The sequence below is a fragment of the Sabethes cyaneus genome, chromosome 2 (assembly GCF_943734655.1).
Source record: "Sabethes cyaneus chromosome 2, idSabCyanKW18_F2, whole genome shotgun sequence".
In the NCBI taxonomy this organism is placed as follows: Eukaryota; Metazoa; Arthropoda; class Insecta; order Diptera; family Culicidae; genus Sabethes; species Sabethes cyaneus.
The window spans coordinates 151900124-151920238 of record NC_071354.1 but is presented as its reverse complement, the minus strand read 5'-3'; the positions used below and the strand labels follow the sequence as shown (position 1 = coordinate 151920238).

At 37.4% G+C, this 20115-nt stretch overlaps 1 protein-coding gene across 3 annotated transcripts; it reads right to left on the bottom strand.

The window, feature by feature from the left end:
* LOC128733383 (F-actin-capping protein subunit alpha) lies at positions 1-19645 on the bottom strand. Of its 3 annotated transcripts, none has more exons than XM_053826937.1 (3): positions 19535-19645; positions 17881-18470; positions 1-3658 (listed from the first exon to the last, which is right to left on the bottom strand). In XM_053826937.1, the coding sequence occupies exons 2-3, from the start codon at positions 18125-18127 to the stop codon at positions 3036-3038; spliced, it is 870 nt and encodes a 289-aa protein (XP_053682912.1). In that variant the 5' UTR covers positions 18128-18470; positions 19535-19645; the 3' UTR covers positions 1-3035. The 3 variants fall into 3 exon arrangements, with proteins under 3 accessions (XP_053682912.1, XP_053682913.1, XP_053682911.1); XM_053826938.1 differs by having other exon boundaries at positions 19556-19627; XM_053826936.1 differs by lacking the exon at positions 19535-19645 and adding an exon at positions 19263-19528.
* Between the last annotated feature and the right edge of the window lie 470 nt (positions 19646-20115).

The following is a 20115-nucleotide window of genomic DNA, read 5'->3' as shown; positions in this document are numbered from 1 at the left end:
GTTTTTTTTTTCTTACCTTGTTTTCAAGTTTTTATTTTCCTCATAATTACTCAGCGCATCTTGCATGTGTTGCGTTACTGTTTATCATTTTACTGTTGAGGCATTCCATGGCAAATGAACAATATAAATAAAAATTTCGTTTCGACTTTCTCGAAGTTCGGCTGAAAATTTACGTACTCATTCACCATGACTTCTTAAGGACGTTTCACACCGCTTGCCATTTTAAATTTTATTTTATATTTCAAAGGAGAGAGTGTATTTGAACAACTACAGGATAACAAAGTTGCAGACACAATAGCATAAAAATAATTTTCACTTTGACTTCTGTATGGTATAAATTTTATTCGCAACATTTTGTTATGGGTTGGATATGAAAACAAAAGCAGGTAGCATTAAATCTTTTGTCTTTTCAAAATTTAGATGTAAAAACATTACATGAAAATAGGAAATAACATAGACAAAACTTTTATGTCCCAGGTTTAATTGTTCGAATAAATTTTATAGTAATGCTCACAAACGTGAGCACTTTGGGAAATAGTACAATAAAATAGAGATTAGCAAAATGTCACTTTTCTAAGGAAAACACCAAGATAATTTTTTTGTGCATCACCTTAAATTGACCAAATATGCCGAGGGCAGTTTTTCAATGTTATAAACAGTTCTTACGATACATATTTTTGAAATTGCAAGTTTCCTTAAAATTTATTTTTAAATGCGCTTTAAAAATATAAAACCATAATCAAAAATGGCGCAAATTGACAGTTTGAAGGAACTTATTTTCTTATAGTAAATAAATATTTAACTTTTCAGCCAAAGCCGAAAAATTCACTTCGGATCCATCCGCGAATTTGCGTGGAACGCCTCTATTCATTGTTCATCTGCTTCAACCTAACATTTTCATTACAGCTGCGTGTGTCAGCGTAAATGTTTGTCTGAATTGTTTTCTCATATTTTAGCGTTAATTTATCGATTCATTGTTTTTTTTATTACTTTTTCGCTTTGCTTGCCTAATTGTAAGACCGTGTTTATGTTGTACGCGATTAGCTTTCAGACGTGGCTTGAATTTTTGCTTATATCTTATTCTTGATTAAGAATGAAATGTTCTCGTTTCTGGTTAACATAACTACTGTTTGTTGCGCAGCACGTGGTCCTACTTGTAACCACCATTTTTGTTCTGTTTGCTTCTGATTTCGGGAGTGAGGATTGCTGCATGCTTCGATGCACCACTTTCTTTCCACATCCTTAGGGATTCTACAGGAACAAGCTATGACTGTGAAATGTTACTAGCATACATACTTCTTCAAGGATACATGGATTTACCATACCCTACAGTGAAACTGTTCCTATTACATTCGATCACTATTCAGTTCGTTTGGAAAATTGTATGTCTGTGATACATTTTTTATTACTGAATAAGTCCTATTATATTTTTTTTCGCATCAGATAAGATCGTATCAATCGTCTCTGCGATTTGGCTAGCGCATGTACGAATACCATCTTGAATCGATCATAAAACTGACACGTCGTAAACAAGAATAAGGCCGGTAATATTACTTATGAATACGAAGAAATAAGATGGAAACTGAAATAGCATGTATACACGAGTACATTTCAACTAGAAATCACCGCACTCAAATATTTGAAAGGATGTAAAACAACTTGCCATGAATAGAGACGCGAAGATGCACATTGATTTTGCTAAAAACAAGTTTGTTTAATTAATCAATCACATTTCTGAAACAAACGGCTAGTTTTAGTTTGATCGAAATCCACGTCGTCAATATACGTATTGATTTCAATTCATGCTGTCTGTCGCTAAGTGGGCTCCCCCAGTCGAGCATCTTCTGAATGCAGCACCGATACTGGTTGGGTATACTAAGAGAAGTAAGGAGAAAAAAATAAAACCAAACCATGGTAGGTGTTAAGGGACGGGTGCGTTGTCACTGTTGAGGGTTGTAAACTACAACATTAAACTATTGAGCGCATTAACTGTCGCCTAATCAAATTGCATGCTGACTAACACCTCTGGCGATTTTTGCCGTAGCTATTTTTATAAACTATGTTACTCTGCAGCAGCATTCCTGCAGCTTCTAATCGATTGATATACTCAAATGAATACACTTGCACGGTGTTGAACCGCGTAAACGCGTAACTTTGTATCTAATAAAAAAGGTCTTTCCACCGAGCAAAACGCCGATGAATTCGAGTTGTCCTTGTCCTAGGTATGTGTGTGTGTGTAGTAATATGTTAGTATTAATTTTCTTGTTCGTTTTATAATTGAATTCGGATTTTTATATCTGCTCACTAGATTAACTTTCTTTCCTATCCCTAGAGCGATGCATTTACAGCAATATTCTTCCCCGGTGTTTGTCCAGCCTTGCATTTCGGAGATAAATTGGCTTTAGTTGTCATATAGGAGTGTTTTTATTGGGCTTTTCCCGTTTGGCATAAGCAAATTTTCGATTTCCCAAATTAAAGTTAGTACTCTACGTTCGCCTTATCGAAAATGCATTTGTGTACGTAAGCCATGGAATCGATTCATGTTGGTTGGGAGGCATGTGGATTTTAATGGGTATCGAACGAGATTGTCTAGACACTTCATCTCTTCTGACATCTGTAGAGTAGCAGAGGTAGAACAAATGCAAATATAAATTTTCAAAAAACGAAGTCTTAATAACTGAACGTAAATGGACTCTTCTTACGCCAATCGGGCCTTATTCAGTGCAGGTTTCCGCATAATTTAGTGTGAGTGACATTGTTTGATTTTTGTTGTTGCGTACGTTTATTGTAAAAAGACGATGTTGCTGTTTTAAATATTTTTGCGTTTTGGAAACAATTGTTGAATATGTTACAATTTTCTGCTGGCTAATCTTGCGCTGCGCGGTAACACTCTCGTGCTTGTTATTTTTACTAGACCGCGGCAGCGCGGAATACGATCTCCTATGCACTGTGTGTTGCGTATTTTTTTATTTTGTTTCATGTTAAGCGCATCCATTGGACTTTGCCTTCCCCCATATTTAATCGAAACTGCTCGATTACTGTGTTTTCAGTTCCTTGCCGATACTGTACGACACAATCTTGCTCCAGTCGATTTTTGTTCTTGTGACTGGGAGCTGTCTCCGCAACGCCTTAAACGTCGTGTCCGACATCGTCTGGTAGTTTTCCGATATTGCCGTCTGGTAATCGTGCTCATTCTCTTCAATCAGTCGTATAATCTCCTTGGCGGTGGCAGCTTCGTTTGTAATGACAACCGACTCGCGGCAATCCTTCGAGGAAACCAACTGCACGTTGCCATCCTCGTAATAGTGCACTTGCAGTTTGAGCATCCCCTTGAGTTCAGCCGTACCACCTCCGGTTGCTGGAAATGTAATGGACCACACCGAACGCCACCGTCCGTTCCAAAAGTTTTTCGGCTGGAATTGATGGTCTTCGATACACACATTTAACGTGATCTGTCCATTGCTGGTGCGGCCGTAGGTGGAACAGGATCCGTTGCGATAATGGTTCGCACTATAGGTCAGCGATTCGATATCAAGCATCGCGCGCCATTGCTCCGAAATGTGATCGCCATCATGATTCTGCAGATCGGAGGCCTCTTTGCGAAGGTGATCAAACTTGAAACTTTGTTTCGTCCGCGGGTCGAAGAACCGGCCACCACCTGGAAAAGAGCGACAGATATATAATGTAAATTGAATATTTTGTTGTTTTTGTTTATCACGCAATTTTTTCATAGAAAACGAAAGCTGATAGCGCCAAAGCAAGGTACGTTAATCGTGTGCGATTGCATTTCGTGGTATTGTGGTTACCGCATGGTGAGTCATACACTGTAGACTCGATGTGTAACTGGAAATCCGGTTTATAATGCTTGCTTGCTGTGATAATCTAAGAATAAACAGCGGAGCGGTGGAAAGTAAGCTGACATATGTCCCCAACGCATTCAGGTATTGTTTCTGGATTCATAATTTATTGAAACAAACAATAATGTGGACGTGGTTAACAAAAGAAATGAAACCGTCTGCTTGCTTTTAAGATTAATTAAAGATTAATCTTTTTCAAACTCATCATTTAAATCGATTGACGATTTTATGACCATACCAAGACCATCCCAATTGAGCACATATGAATTTCAACTGACTAACTAGCATTCATTACACAGCTAACAGTGTATAATTTTTATGAGACAAAAAGTTTTATAGTATGAGCTTGAGCAGTTTTATGTTATACTCTATAATAGGTATTCAATGATAACTGCGAACACTAAAAACGTTACATGTTTAAACATGTTAGATAACATGAGAAAATCAGCATAAAAGGGTAGTTAAAAAACGATGTGTTGCTTAAAACGAATGTTGATAAAACTGGGCAGTACCCCATTAGGCATACGAACAATAGACATACGGACATTAGGCATAATGAACGTTAGGCATAAATGCATTAAGCATAATGGACGTTTGGCATAGTGAACGATCGACATAATAAACGATAGGCATAATATGCGAAAAGCATGATGTATGTTAGGAATACTTAATTGGAAGACACATCTCGAGCAAGCAGTAAGCAAATCTACAAATGCTCTAAGGATATCTAAAAAGAACCTTTGGTAAGCAATAAGGGACTGAAATAAAAAATGATGCATTGGATCTGTTCGGCTATTGTGAGACCCATGATTACTTATGCTTCATTAGTCTGGTAGGTAGTCAAAAACGAAAGAGAAATCTACCCAAAAAAGTTCAAAAGACTTCAAAGGCTAGCCACTCTCTTAATAACAAATGCAATAAGAAACACACCATCGAAGGCATTGGATGTTTTACTTACGAGAAAAAAAATTCTAACAAAATCTTTTTCATATACACACTGAAAAATGATATACATAACTATAAGTTTTAGTTAGGAAAACATTTTCTCGTAAATATGACCATTTTGCATGTGTGGGAGACTTATCCTCCTTTTCCCGTGCAAATAAACATTGTGCGCAAGCGCGCAAAAAGGTGGATAGGTGTAATATACATACAGTTCGGATAGTGATCACGTATAGTGTAAAAGTTGATCTTTAGATAGTCGGCTTAGATGTCCAAACCCATCTAGCTGTCATTTATATTAATGATGTTGATCGATTTCGATATCAGAAGTTTATCTGTAATCAAAGTGTAATTAGCGATTCAGAATAGATACAGCAGTCAAAGTGTAAAGTTCACTTTTATTTACTTTCCGCAAAGTCCCTGTTAAGTTCGTGTTTAAAGCTATTAAAGTAGGCCACATTATTATCTATCTTCAGAAAATAATCATCAATTTCTGAGATGGTCTGTGTTGGAAAATCGATTTTTAGTTTTTAAATTGCTTTTCTTTTCAGTGAGAAAAAAATCAAACCATCAAACGTTAAATCCGCTGTATGCCTGCGAAACGTTATGCGTCTCAGCGGAGACAACGCAAAAACTTCAGGTATTCATTAAACGGTGCCTGCGATACATCATTCGTGCCTGGTGGCCTGATAACTGGATATCCAATGAGGAACTCCATCGTCGGTGTCATCAACGGCCGATAGCCACAGAAATTCGTGAACGTAGGTGGAAGTGGATCGGACACACGTTGAGGAAAGGAGCGAACGAGGTTTGTAGAGAAGCACTCGACTGGAATCTCCAAGGGCAGCGTAGAAGAGGCAGACCCAGAGGCTCATGGCGGCGGAGCTTAGCCAACGACATCCGGGCTGTAGACGAGAACCCGTCCTGGCGACAGGGAAAAGCCATGGCTGGTAACCGTCAGCAGTGGAGATCTCTGATTTTATACCTTCGTTCTGCCGGACCGGCGGATATGGACACATAAGTAAGTGAGTATAATTTTCGGAAACCCCTGTATAAACTTGAAAATGGCATTTTTTTTATAAAAAAAAGCCAAGATAGGGTATGTTTCTGCTTCGTCGTAATTGCCTATTCCCGTCCTATCCAACACAAATTATTAAAAATATCAGCGATTTTTATGACACAACTAGTTGTTTCTCAATATTTTATTTTGTTGACTAACATATGCGATCAATCAAAGTGAGCTGAGATTTATTTAAATGCCATATTTCATTAAAGAATCCCCAGCAGCCAAATTTCCTACGTTTTCTCGCGCGACGAAGAAGAAAATGTCGACTAATCGTTTCAATTTCCGTTATTCATAAAATGAAAATGACTCACGCAATGCATTGTCGTTATTCTGCAGCCGAGAAAACTTGCACGACCTGCAGAAATTTTGCAGAATAACATTTGTCATGCCGTCCTACACAAATACATGCCCGCTAGCTTCGTAAAAATTATTGTGATTTTTAGTTCGGACGATGAAAAATTTTGATGGACGGATTTTAAAACGGTACGATAAATTTAAGATATAAAGTCAGTTGCGTAATTTGAATAAAATGCTTTCATAATCGCTTTTTAGTGAATTCAAAGGGCACGAATCGAAAGGTAAGTGTGTTTGAGTAAAATCAGCAGCAGAATTTTTGGAGTATTCATTAAATCTACCTAATAAATGATGAAAATTAGAGTGGCTTTCCTTCCTACGATGGGAATTAAAAATAAACGCTAGAATATTGTTAGTTCTTCGTTAAATTCATTGTTTTGATCAATATTAATATCTTCTGAAGGGAAATCTGAGGAGCATGAAAGTTAAATAATAAGTGTTTTCGGACATAGCGTGTACCGGTAAAATACCGGTTTTGGCAGATTATTCGGAATCGACAGAAATGTTGATGTTTTTCAGCAAATGTCTTCATTTTTCAAACATTAACTTTAGTATCATTGCTTAGCAAAGTAGAATTTAGGCAGATAAATAATAAATTTATTTATGGGTATGATATGGGGAAGGCTAACCAGAAAGCGACCAACATAGCTTTTGCCAGCCCAAGCTCCCACCTAGCGCCTCTACACGACCATGCCCGGTAATGCTCTATTGAGTAGCTAAGCTAGGAGGTGCGATGCTGCGTGGTTGTCGGATGCCTGATCTCAAAACTGCGATTTTGGCCAGACGGCCGAGCCACACGGCATTGGCAGCAGGTAAACCTAATATGTCATATTAATGATTTGTTTCGTTTTAGCTCATCAAGCACCTCCTACTGTACAATGAAAACTTTGGCTGTAACAAGTTTAAGTAATGTACATGGATATCGGAATGAAAAATTAAAATAATTATTGGATATGAGATGCACTGTTACGGGACACAACGCCCGCCACGCAAATCAGTTCCTATTCAAATCCCTGGCATACGACTGCAAAGTGAACTCCTCTTTAGTCATTTGCCGCAGGCTATTTGCCGAAAATTTGGTGAAACAAGAACCGATTTACACAGTAAAATGGTACCTAATTTAGTCCCGTAACGCTGAAATTGTGTCTGATGAAAACTCAAATGATGCAATTGTATCACATTCGAAGGATTTTTGGCGAGACTGTTCTACTTTTGTCCATATATACTCCATATTTACTACATACGCTTTATCATTGAATATAGCTTCCTCATGATCCTTATTGTTTGTCTTGCCCTACTAACACGATATCCCCTGTGTTCCTGTAACATGTATGAAAGTAGTATGGGTTCCCTGCCCTTTCAAAAGTTAATGCTACACTAACATTCCTACTTATTTTCCTTGCGGTTGTTCAAACGTAGCCAGGTATATAATGCGATTATATAGCCATCTACGATAAACTAATATCCTCATATACTAATGCTAATATAATAAATTTAGCTATTTATGACCATTGCTAGAACGCATTTTTTGCCAACAATTGAAAAAACTTTCGCATCAATCAAAGCCTGACGGACGGCTCTAAGCGCATCAGGAATTTTCATTTCATTTCTTTAAATGTATAGTATGAAAACTCGCTTTTAGCTACACTTAAGTCGCTTTTTACGCGAAGAACATGTCCCGCATAAATCAAAGCCGCGTAAATTCCGAAAATCGCGTAAAAAACCGCGTAAATTCCAAAATTAGCGTAAAAAAATTAAAATTTCGCGTAAAAAAAACTGTAGATTTCAACACTACGCGAAAAATAGACGTTTTGAGCACATCCGCGTAAATTCCGAAATTCGCGTAAAAATAGTCGTGTAAAAAACAAACCGCGTAAAAAACGACTTCAGTGTATTTTCAAAAATCCTTATATTGTAAAGTGCAAAGATTCCCGTAATCTGATCATGTTTCCAAGATTCATTATTTGAGGGCTTCGAATAATTTGGCGGCTTTGAATATGAAGGTTTTCAAAAATAAATTGAAACGTGATCTCTGGCTCATACAAAGAAACATTTTTACGGTAAAGATGTTCTACTGTGCCACAAACGTGTTCAATCGCTTCAATTATTAAAAAAACACATTTTTTAATTGTTTACAAAGAAAACCTACAATTTTGCTTCATTTCCAATATATATTGTCCAATAATCTGTTTGTCTGCAGGGAGGGCAAAATTGCCCGTCGGTTACGTCATAAGTTTTTATGTTTTATCGCTACGTATTTTTCGTTCCGCTGGTAGGACTTTATATCAGCGATCATTGATGCAACAGGTGGTTCATTGTACCCAAAGTGGTTGCAGCTAGCCCACATGCATTGTAGGTCGATTGCGTACAATTTTTAAAAAATGGTTACATATTGCCATGTCCGTATCTCAGAGAAAAGACTAATAAAATCGATTCCAGATAAGAATCTTACTATTTATTAGACAAGACAGATTCCCAACATAGTCACAAATGGTTATAACATTTTCAGCCTAATTCCATTAATGAGTTTAACGAGTTCAAAGCAACCACCGAAGAAGTGGGTGAAATACAATGAAAAGATACTAAGCCATTAAGCATTGTAACTTTATGTATTTGTCCTGTCGACCCGATTGGTATTGATGCCAATACTTAAAAAATATGCAGAAATTTTTTTACTGTGGGAAACCTAACAACACCATTATAAACCTATATCTAACAGCATCGCAATTCTTGAATATTACCCATATTACAACCGCATGCACTACATTTCAACATAAGTACAGGAGTCAAACCCCTCCACCTTAAAGTCTAATCAGATGCTATAAAGACGAGTCACAATTCACACCATTACTGATTCAGCGACAATTAAATTGTCAAATTTTGAAGTGCGCAGTACAAAATGTACCAGTAAGTTATAACTTTCACCGTTTAGTTACATCTTTATCTTCATTTCACTTAGCTGCCTAAGACACAATTTTAGCTTGCCAAACAAAACGTTCAAAACATATACATTATTCCGTTGGTTAAGCATATATTAAGGTTTCCAAAATTAAATCAATTTCGAAGCCCGCATTGTAACGTGATCGCTGCGTGTTGTTATCAGCTGCAAGGCTCAGTTTGTTTAAGATATCGCAACAAAACCGTACACACCATGTTCGACGTACCAGCTGATACTTATTTCCTGTCTTTCTCTATTTCTTTGAACTTATCAATATATTGCTTGCACATGAAACAACACTTGCTTGCTTTATAGCGGAGTAACAGAGACGATTCTGCGCGGTACCATACCATATAAGGCAAAAACACTGGCGAGAAATGAATGTTACCGTGCCATACCTTTTGGGCTGGCTGCTGCTATCAGAATCTGTGGATGAGTTTTTTTTCTTCTTGCGGAGATACTGAACGAGTGGACCACTTCCAGTTCATCCCTTCCAGTAGTTTATGGGAAAAGCATGACGTCCTTGCTGATGTCACTATCATATAAAATTTGAACTGGGTTGTTTGATATAGATATACATATAGTAAACGAGGTGGTCTGACTGTATAAAATAGTCAGACAAACTCATTTCTATAAAAAAGGCATGCGTTATCGTCGTAAACTTTAAATTAGTATCTGTAAATAATATATGGCATTCAATAACTGCAGAAACTGTAGGCCAAACATCTTTCGTTGAACAAAAAGAAATGCAATGGAATGACCTTGGTCAATCAAAAAGGATGCAACAAATGTAATTTATTAGACGAATGAAAAACATGAATTTGACGTTTTTGTTTACCATATAACCTTATCAAAGATTTAAGATTTTACCCAGCTAAACGAAGATAGACAGTAATTGTCTAGTTTAAGTCGGTAAATATGTGGTTTAATGCATGAATGTGCAAATAAATTGTACAATTTGTTAGCGTATAGGTGCAAATCGACAAAGTCGTATTCCGCGTAGTATCAACAGACGCCAGTACAGCGGTTTTTTTGTTACAGAAAGAGCTTTTCTAAGTTGAGTGCACTAAGGAAAATACACGGGAAGAACACTTCCTATTCCTACACAAACAAAACGTAGCCTACATAGAACGACCTCAAGCTGACAACTGCATGGATGGCCTCAAGCTATCAACCTCGTCGGATGTATTGAGTTGTTAAATTTGGTTTGGTTTGAGCATCACTTAGCCGATACCAGGCGGGCAATTGATTCGAAATACGCGAAATTGCGAAAATGGTTAATTAATTTCGTGTTGTAAACTCATTTCGCGTTTACCGTTTTTTTTAAAGTGAGCAACGAAAATATGACGTCATATCAGCCCCCTGGAAAATCATCTTCCAGCGCACGAAGTGGATATTTTAGCGTAGAATAAGAAAAAACAAAGAGATGTAAATAAAGATAAAAAATCATTGTTATGGTAAAGATTCTTCACGAAGTAGTTTGGTTCAAGGGATTGATGGGAACAATCTTCTACAGTGGACCCCGTCCGTTTGAGCGATTGCTCATGCAAACTAACGGGGTTTGTTCTAATATGAACAGCTAGCAACCCTAAATATGCTGAAACTTGTATGAACCGGTCGCCCTGCTCTTTGTTATTGTTTTGGTGGTTTGATTCAGTCAGCAGCGAATAGTTCATTCTCCGATCGGATTTCTATCATAATCGTCGGGAAAACGTGATGTAAAACCGATTAAACACGCTAAATCAGTACAAATAAATCGTGTTTATGTGCATTGTCTGCATAACCAAATGATGCCATGTAGAGAATGACATTTGAACTATTTTTAATTTGCACGTTGTGCAAACCAGCGGGTTCAAATTAAAAAGTGTTTAGATTGAAAACGGTCAAACGAACGGGGGTCCACAAAACCCTTTTTCTTCGTTTGGCTCTCTCCTTTTCAGCTCCCTCCTTTTATTTCCAGCAACGTGTTTTTTTGGAAATCCCTATAAAGAAGGCACCGAAACCGTAAGGGCGAATAATCAACTTTGACGAGCGAATATGGTCGTGAGTAGAGTCAAGGCCAATCCATGTCGAGTGACTTAAGTATGGGATTATTGTCACAACCCTCATAACCTGACTTGAGTATGGGACTATTTTCAGAACCCCCCGCTAACGAGTAAGGCCGTCTGTAGACTATCTCTTGACATTAAGATATTAACATTTCAGGATTCTGAACATGCGTTCAAGAGTTTTCATCTTTCGAAAATAAGAATTCAAAAAAATTGTGAAAAAAATTATGGCGCGAATATGCCTTTTTTTACTTCTGAAGAAAAAGAACATCTAGAACCAAATGATTCAATATTTTTTAGCAGAAATTTACATGATTTATTTCAGTTCTGTAATATATCTGAATTCAAAAAATAAAAGACATACGAGACATGCAAGCACAATTAGTAATAAAATATAAGCTTACTGCTTATTCAATTATGATAAAACACAGAAATGCAGTACAGAATACAGCATATACGCGGATATTTTTACGATAAATCAAAGTGGTCACGATAAGCCCACACAGAAAAAAATCCGGAGTGATTCGCGATTAGGGCGCAACTATCAAAATGTAAACAAATCGGTTTATTATTCCATCAGCCTTAAAAAGACTGATTATATCTATGTCAAGATTCGTTTTTTCTGTGATAATCGATAGAATTATTTAAAAAAAGTTTTTAGTGATGGGCGACAGAGGTGTTTAATCAAAACAAATGTCAAATTGCAGTTTAGCCCTTTTACCAGGCTCATTTGCAAATCGTTTTGTAAACAGGCGATAGTAAAGAGCGAAACTACGTTGTTTTCAAAACACAGGCGCATGTAAACAGGCGAAACCAAACAAAAAATCAAAACAAGGCGAAACAGCATTGGGCAAATTTCGTTGTTCGAATTTCAATGCTTTGAGGCTCATTCCGAGGGGATCAACCAGAAAACTTAGATTTTAATCATGAACGCACAGATTTAGTGCAGTATTGTTGGGAAACTATAAGATTGCTTTATTCTACGCCAATTTATGTCTTTAAACTCGATTTTTCTCACTTTCATTTTAATTAAGACTTGAAAATGTACTTGCAAATTATCAAAGTGACATTCCTCATTGTTTACGTTTTGCTAGTTTCATACGTAAATTTCATACGACAAGAATAAAGGGTGTCCCACAATAAATTGCATCACGAAAGAAACGCTGTAGAAAATTACCCATTGAGTATTTTCTCTTTAAAATGTTGGTGGAAGTAGTTTAGAGTGTATTGTTTACACTGTATTTTTATCGCTGTCAGTTTCTCGAAAATTGGAAAATAAGGGATCACCCGAAAAGAAACGTCGCGAATTGATTTTACACAAGCACCTGGAAAATCTTTAACTATCTTATCGGGACATCGGAAAACAACTCGGAATCGTGCACTCAACTGTAAGTCGTGTGGTTAAACGTTACTACGAAACTCTTACACCGTGGGAAAGTCACGGGCGTGGAAACTGTACACCCAGACGCTGACGAAGCCATAATGTCTCATCATGGATGATGAGACTTACGTCAAGGCGGACTTCCGGCAGCTTCCAGGCTACTGTTCTTTACCGCCTAGCACATGTTCCAGAGAAAGTAAGGAAGCAGAAACTTTCAAAGTTTGCTAAGAAATACTTGATTTGGCAAGCGATCTGCTCATGTGGTAAACGGAGTGCGCCGTTCGTGACTGTAAACGGGCAGATCTATCTCAAGGAGTGTCTACAGAAGCGTCTGCTTCCTCTGTTGAAGCTACACGAGGATCCTACGATCTTTAAGCCGTATCTAGCTTCGCGCCACTACTCAGACGATGTCCTGGAGTGGTACAAAGCCAATGGGGTTACTTTCGTATCCAAGGACCCTCCCAGCGCACCTGAACTAAGGCGCATCGAAAAATACTGGGCTGTTATAAAGCAGGCACTACGAAAGCATCCCAACGAGCTCAAATCTGAGGAAGACATGAAGAAAAAGTGGGTTTACGTACAGAAGAAGCTGCAGCCATATGTTGTACAAAACCTTATCAGTGAAGTTAAGCGTAAGGTGCGAGCATACGGTTTTGGTATTGAAGTTGAATGAAATAAATATGCCAAAAGCTTACAAATTTGTTATATTTTATTGCCTGAAAGTTTGATAAGGTTCGGTCAATTAGGTAATTTTCTGCAGCGTTTCTTCCGTGGTGCAATTTGCATGGGTCACCCTTTAATGGGTTAAATTGCCCGGTTAGCTTCGAGGTGCGATGCAGGGGTCACATTGCGATTCTCGTTTCGAGTGATTTTGGTTAGTTTCGACCACGTTAAACGAATGAGCGAAACGAACCAAAATCACTCAAAACGAGAATCGCAATGTCACCCCAGGTCTAACAAGCCAGTCGTCTGATTTTTGTTCAACATTTCATTGCTTATTCTGGAATCCCCCGGAGCAGTCCACGGAGCACATCGGATCGCTGGTATTTCTACTTTAAAATCGTCAATTTTTTACTCAAACAGCTTCTAAATACCCGCAGACAATCCAGCAAAAAATCTAAAAAACATTCAAAAATATTTTCTTTTAAGGGCTTGCCTGATGACTCAGCTTTCCAGCAGCAGCTATCGATTTTTAACAAATGGCGTGGAAGCCGTACCTAGCTGAATCATGATAAATAGATGATATGATGTTCTCGCTGGCTGCGAAGTCTGTCGTATAAAAACAGAAGGTCAAGTTTCGATAACGGAATGTAGCACCTAGGCTTTGCTTTGCTTGGATGTTCTCGAATTCATCTTTTACTGCAAAAGAGAAGAAATGCTTCGCTCGAAAATAACATTTAAATATAATGGTATCTATACCTATAAAGAAGGATTTCTGTCTGTCTGTCTGTCTGTCTGTCTGTCTGTCTGTCTGTCTGTCTGTCTGTCTGTCTGTCTGTCTGTCTGTCTGTATTTTGTTCCTTATAGAATCGAAAACTACTGAACCAATCGGCGTGAAAATTTGCATGTAGAGGTTTTTGGGGCCAGGGAAGGTTTTAGTGATGGTTAGAGACCCCTCCCCCCACTAAGAGGGGGGGCTCCCATACAAATGAAACACAAATTTCTGCATAACTCGAGAACTAATCAAGCAAATAGAACCAAATTTGGCATGTGGGTGTTTTCGGTGACAAGAATTTATTCTAGGGTAATTTGAGACCCCTCCCCTCTTTATAAGGGGAATTATAACTCCTCTCCCCTTTAAGAGGGGGGGCTTCCATACAAATTTCCTCATAACTCGAGAACTAATCAAGCAAATGGAACCAAATTTGGCATGTGTGTGTTTTTGGAGACCAAAATTTTTTCTATGATGAATTGGGACCCCTCCCCACTTTAGGAGGGGGGGCTCCTATACAAGCGAAATACAAATTTCCTCATAACTCGAGAACTAATCAAGCAAATGGAACCAAATTTGGCATGTGAAGGTTTTCGAAGGCAAGAATATTTTCTATGATGAATTGGGACCCCTCCCTACTTTAGGAGGGGGGGCTCATATACAAGCGAAATACAAATTTCCTCATAACTCGAGAACTAATCAAGCAAATGGAACCAAATTTGGCATGTGAAGGTTTTCGAAGGCAAGAATATTTTCTATGATGAATTAGGCCCCTCCCCACTTTAAGAGGGGGGGCTCCTGTACAAATGAAATACAAATTTCCTCATAACTCGAGAACTAATCAAGCAAATGGAACCAAATTTGGCATGTGTGTGTTTTTGGAGACCAAAATTTTTTCTATGACGAATTGGGACCCCTCCCTACTTTAGGAGGGGGGGCTCCTATACAAGCGAAATACAAATTTCCTCATAACTCGAGAACTAATCAAGCAAATGGAACCAAATTTGGCATGTGAAGGTTTTCGAAGACAAGAATATTTTTTATGATGAATTGGGACACCTCCCCACTTTAGGAGGGGGAAGCTCCTATATAAGCTAAATATAAATTTCCTCATAACTCGAGAACTAATCAAGCAAATGGAACAAACTTTGGCATGTAGGTGTTTTTGGAGGCAAGATTTTTTTCTATGATGAATTAGGACCTCTCCTCACTTTAGTAGGGGGGGCTCCTATACAAATGAAATACAAATTTCCTCATAATTCGAGAACTAATCAAGCAAATGGAACCATATTTGGCATGTGGGTGTTTTTGGAGGCAACCATTTTTCCCATTATGAATTAGGACTTCTTACCTTTTTAGGAGGGGGGGGGGGCTCCCATTCAAACGAAATACAAATTTGCTCATAACTTTAGAACTAATCAAGCAAATGGAACCAAATTTGGCATGTGAGAGTTTTAGATGGCAGAATTTTTTTTCTGTGGTGTATTACGACCCCTTTCCCTTTTAAGAGGGTGGGCTCCCATACAAATGAAATACAAATTTCCTTATAATTTGAGTTCTAATCAAGCAAATGGAACCAAATTTAGCATGTAGGAGATTTTTCAGTCTTGAATTTATTTTATGATAGTTAGAGACCGACCTCTCACCCCTGTGGTAGGGAGATATGGACTCTCATACAAATAAAACAGAAATTTTTGCGAAACTCAAAAACTAATCCAACTCGAGAAATTCGAGACTCTTCCATAAAACATTAATCAATAACAATCAAAACTATCTATAGTAACACTAGATCATTCAGGACGAGCCGGTCGCGAGTGTTGCCGGTGACCCGCCGTCGGAAGCGCCGCCCACTGGGGGGCTTGCAAAACTCGAGATAGTGACAAAGATCATCCGAGATTCATGATTTATGTACAACACAGGTTAATTTGTGGCAATACGAAGTTTGTCGGGTCAGCTAGTATTCCATAAACGAACCTAAGGAATCTTCAGGCCAAAACTCAGATGATATCTAAAGGCTCGTTACGCACTTTTGACGGTCAATTAGGGTATATTAGGGAAACCGAAAACTGATAGATAATAATCATACATGTAGGTAACATATCGTGTTCCAAACGTGAGTATACAGTCAGTCGCAAAAATATGCGGACACTCTGTACTCTGTAGATTATTTTTTGATAATATTGCATTACTTTAACGCCTCGCAGAATAAGTCAAGCAATGTGGGGGTGCATAGCATGGCAAGCTCTGGGGCAATTTAATTTTTTTGGATAGAACTGAATGAAAATTCAATTAATGTAACAAACTTGAGGAAATAGGAAAATTAAAAAAAGGCGCGCAGAAATGGAAACTTTCGTGGATTCGTCACTATACCGGTATGATTTTCCTAAAAATATACACTGAAGACGCTATTTACGCGGTTTGTTTTTTACATTTTGTTTTTTTTACGCGAATTTTGGAATTTACGCGCTTTTTTACGCGAATTTCGAAAATTACGCGGTTTTTTTACGCGAATTTCGGAATTTACGCGGTTTTTTACGCGGTTTTGATTTACGCGGGACGTATAATACTTCGCGTAAAAAGCGACTCGAGTGTATATTCGCACCATTTGCAAAGATAACTGAGAAATATTATCAAAAAACATGCTAATGTATAGAGTGTCCAAATACTTTTTTGACTGACTGTATACTAAGCTCGATGAGTAATACCAGCCTACAATGCCAAGTTAACCACTTTTTGTCAAGTTTAGATATCGATATCAACCGCGAAGAATGAAAACGTGTTTTAGCTTTATTTAGCCCTTAGGTTTTAAAAAAACTGTATGGTGGAATGTAGAACATGTTATATGTTACTAAATTAATAAAAATGATCAAATCATTTCTGATTGAGAGTGAAATACGGCACTAACACAAGCTACTTGTGTTCACATTCAATCCTGTTGAATGGGATCAACAGGAATAATCAAAGTTAGATCTATGATGACTTCCGATACTAAATTCAACAAAATTATATACCATATAAATCTGATTATTACTGTTTTAGAATGTAATAGAAGCATTGTTATGTAGGCACTCAATTGTGTCAATGAACTGTTTATTAATAACTTTTGCAGACGAAATGTGTAAACTTCCCATACAGCCTTAGGACAGAGATGTCCCAATTTTCTCAATATTTGCTTGTATTATGCGTAACAGCAATTCTAAAAACATTAATAAAAATAAAACACAGAGAAAGAAGTTGCTGTATTTACTCATATCTTCAACTTGTATGTTTATCTTTTCTTAGTACAGCAAGTTTAAAGCGTCAATTGGTGAATTCATTCATTTCAAAGACCTCTGAACTACATTTGTTTTCCCAAGTAGGTACCCCTATTATGATAGTCCGTATAATAGAATGCTATCAACTACAGACAAATGAGTAATTAATATGCAACTTTTAGTATTTTTTGTGGAACACTTTTCAAGTTGCAAAACACGTTATTCCAGCGCTCAACATAAAATTACTTTGTAATTTACGAATCACAAAGTTTTGTCTGATATATCTCGAATTAGACAAAGATCGTAAAAATGTGCATATGTGATGTTCGAAGGAATATTATGTATTAATCAAGGTGAATGAGCCTTGCTATACTAAAAATTCTACAGTGTGTCCAAGGTAATTCTTACCAAAATAAATACGATTCTCTTTCTTGCTTTTCAACAACTGCTATTCGATAGCTGTAGCAGTGGAAACAGGTTTCTATAAATAAAGTACTATCTCCGTGATTCGAGACGTATCAAGTATTGTTTTCATGCTCTGCTACTTTTTGTCTTCTAATACTTGGCTTGGTGGCTTATGGGGTGAAGTATACTAAACTAGCACTTACCAAGATCGTTGAACTCTGTGACTAATACGGCTAGTTCTGAGCCCTCCAGAATCACGGGCGTAAGCTGATCTTTGTTGTACTGGGCACATGCTGCACTAGCACCTTCCTTCAGGAGCCGGTCATCGTTCAGCAGCTCCCGAACGTCGTTGAACACTTCGTTAAACTCCCCCGGAGGAGCATGCAGGATGAAATCGTTCACGATACGAATCTTCTCCTGGTCACTTATCACATCATCCACATCTGCCATTTTCTTGTGAAGTGTGTTGTGTTCCGATTTGTGTCGATCGCTACTGTGATGTACTCCTACTTTGGAATTTTACGTACTATTAATCGTACACAGTAAATGAATGAACTATAGTAAAAACTAAAAATGCACTTCACTCAAGGAAATATTTTAAATTTTGTACAACTAGCTCCTTTTATGTTATCACACAACACTCACTGTACAACTACCAGCTCCCAAGTTTTTTCTTTTCTTTTTGACACTTGTACATACGAATTTACTTCGTTGGATTCTTTTACAACGAACTTGAAGTTTGATGATGTGTTCACTTATGTTCACTCGATTGGAACCAGTGCTGCTAGTCTTCCTAGAAAAAAGATAAAAGAAATTTATAAAATTTTATAAATCCCATTTTCTAATAAAATTCAGAATCGTCAAAATGGTGAACATTGTTGTTATCTAACATATCTAAGACAAATTTCACATAATGATAAATAATACCAGAGTTTAGTTGTGTTGTCGAGCAAAAATAACATATTTCTATGGACAATGACGCAAACGACTGATGTCCACAACCAAATTTGGATTTGCATAAGATTTTGCAATTACTACACTATATAATTTTGTGCATTTAACAAATGTTGGTTACTCAAGCTGTATTGTGTATTGTAGCTGCAAGGTTACCGAGTCTTTTTGACAAGCTGATAAAAACTTCATCTAGCTCTAACCCGAAGTGATTAAGAAATCCCCCCCTAGGAAAGACTTAACCGCCCCTAGAAAAATGAAGTTTTCCTAAACTTAAAAAAGTATAGTTAGTAAACAACAGGTAATAAAAAGCACTTTTCATTACCATCACTTTTATAAGATCCCATGTATTGATGTGCATTTCATTTTAATATGCCGATGTAATAAAATGGTTGAAAAAATACTGGAAATAGTATATACTGAGCTTCTTGCGTCTGGTTCTGAACGATACTTGTGGGGTGCACAATTATCATTAAATTTCAAATGTTTTAAATAGGTTTAGATTGTGTGTAACATCAACATAACCATTATGTTGAAACACGTAAGTTCACTATACATAATTCGAAAAGTTCAACAAATTTAATTTTACAGAAGCAGCAACACTGCGCAATATTATAACACCACAGTAACTCACCGCTTCGATGAATTTTCTTCGACACTCTTTCTAGTACAACGTTCAGCTTACTTCAAAGCGATGAGTAATTTTGCTATCTTTCCACCGCCCTGATTTTTCTAATCTTCTTTAGGTATCACTTTCGGGCTGACCAAAATCGGTATGCCAGCCCAGCAGTTTGTTGAATGGAAGTAGCTTGAGTGACTGATATTCACTTATTTTTGAAAAACAATCAAGCGCTTCAGTCAACAGTAATAAAGAACCGGAAAAACTTAATCTTTAAATGCACACACCTCGACGACTCACACACGTACCCAGTACAGAAATCAGACTGCTTTACCAAAGAAATATCAACCGAGCCAGGAAGTCCACTGTGCTGCTGTAAACTTTTTGATGCTTTTGGCTTTTGTGCTAGTCCGTCGACTGTCAGTGTCATGTAACTCACCACGTCTGAAAAGCGATCTAGTACGATGTTTTTCTCGAAAAACGGCTTGGAAGTAAAGTTCTACACCGATAAAAATAAACATGGCGTTACTAAAAGACCGTACACATGAATTTCAACGTGCAAATAATATTGATAATCTTGGTTTACCGTGGACCCCCGTTCGTTTGACCATTTTTAATCTGAACACTTTTTAATTTGAACTCCGTTGGTTTGCACGACGTGCAAATTAAAAATGGTTCAAATGTCATTCTCAACATGACATCATTTGTTTATGCAGACAATGCACATAAACACTATTTGTTTATACTGACCTACTGTTTTACCTGACTCACTGCGAATATGCGTATTATTGAAATAAAACGTAACCATGCGCTTTATTCGTTTATAACGCATATGCAGTTAATATCGATAACAAACGATTTTTTGTAA

Bases quoted from the DNA above. Each gene is read 5' to 3' on its own strand.
- LOC128733383 (XM_053826937.1), bottom strand. From the start codon at position 18,127: ATGGCAGATGTGGATGATGTGATAAGTGACCAGGAGAAGATTCGTATC. The intron at 3,659-17,880 runs GTAAGTGCTAGT...GCTCTTTTCCAG, and splicing joins CACAGAGTTCAACGATCTTG to GTGGTGGCCGGTTCTTCGAC.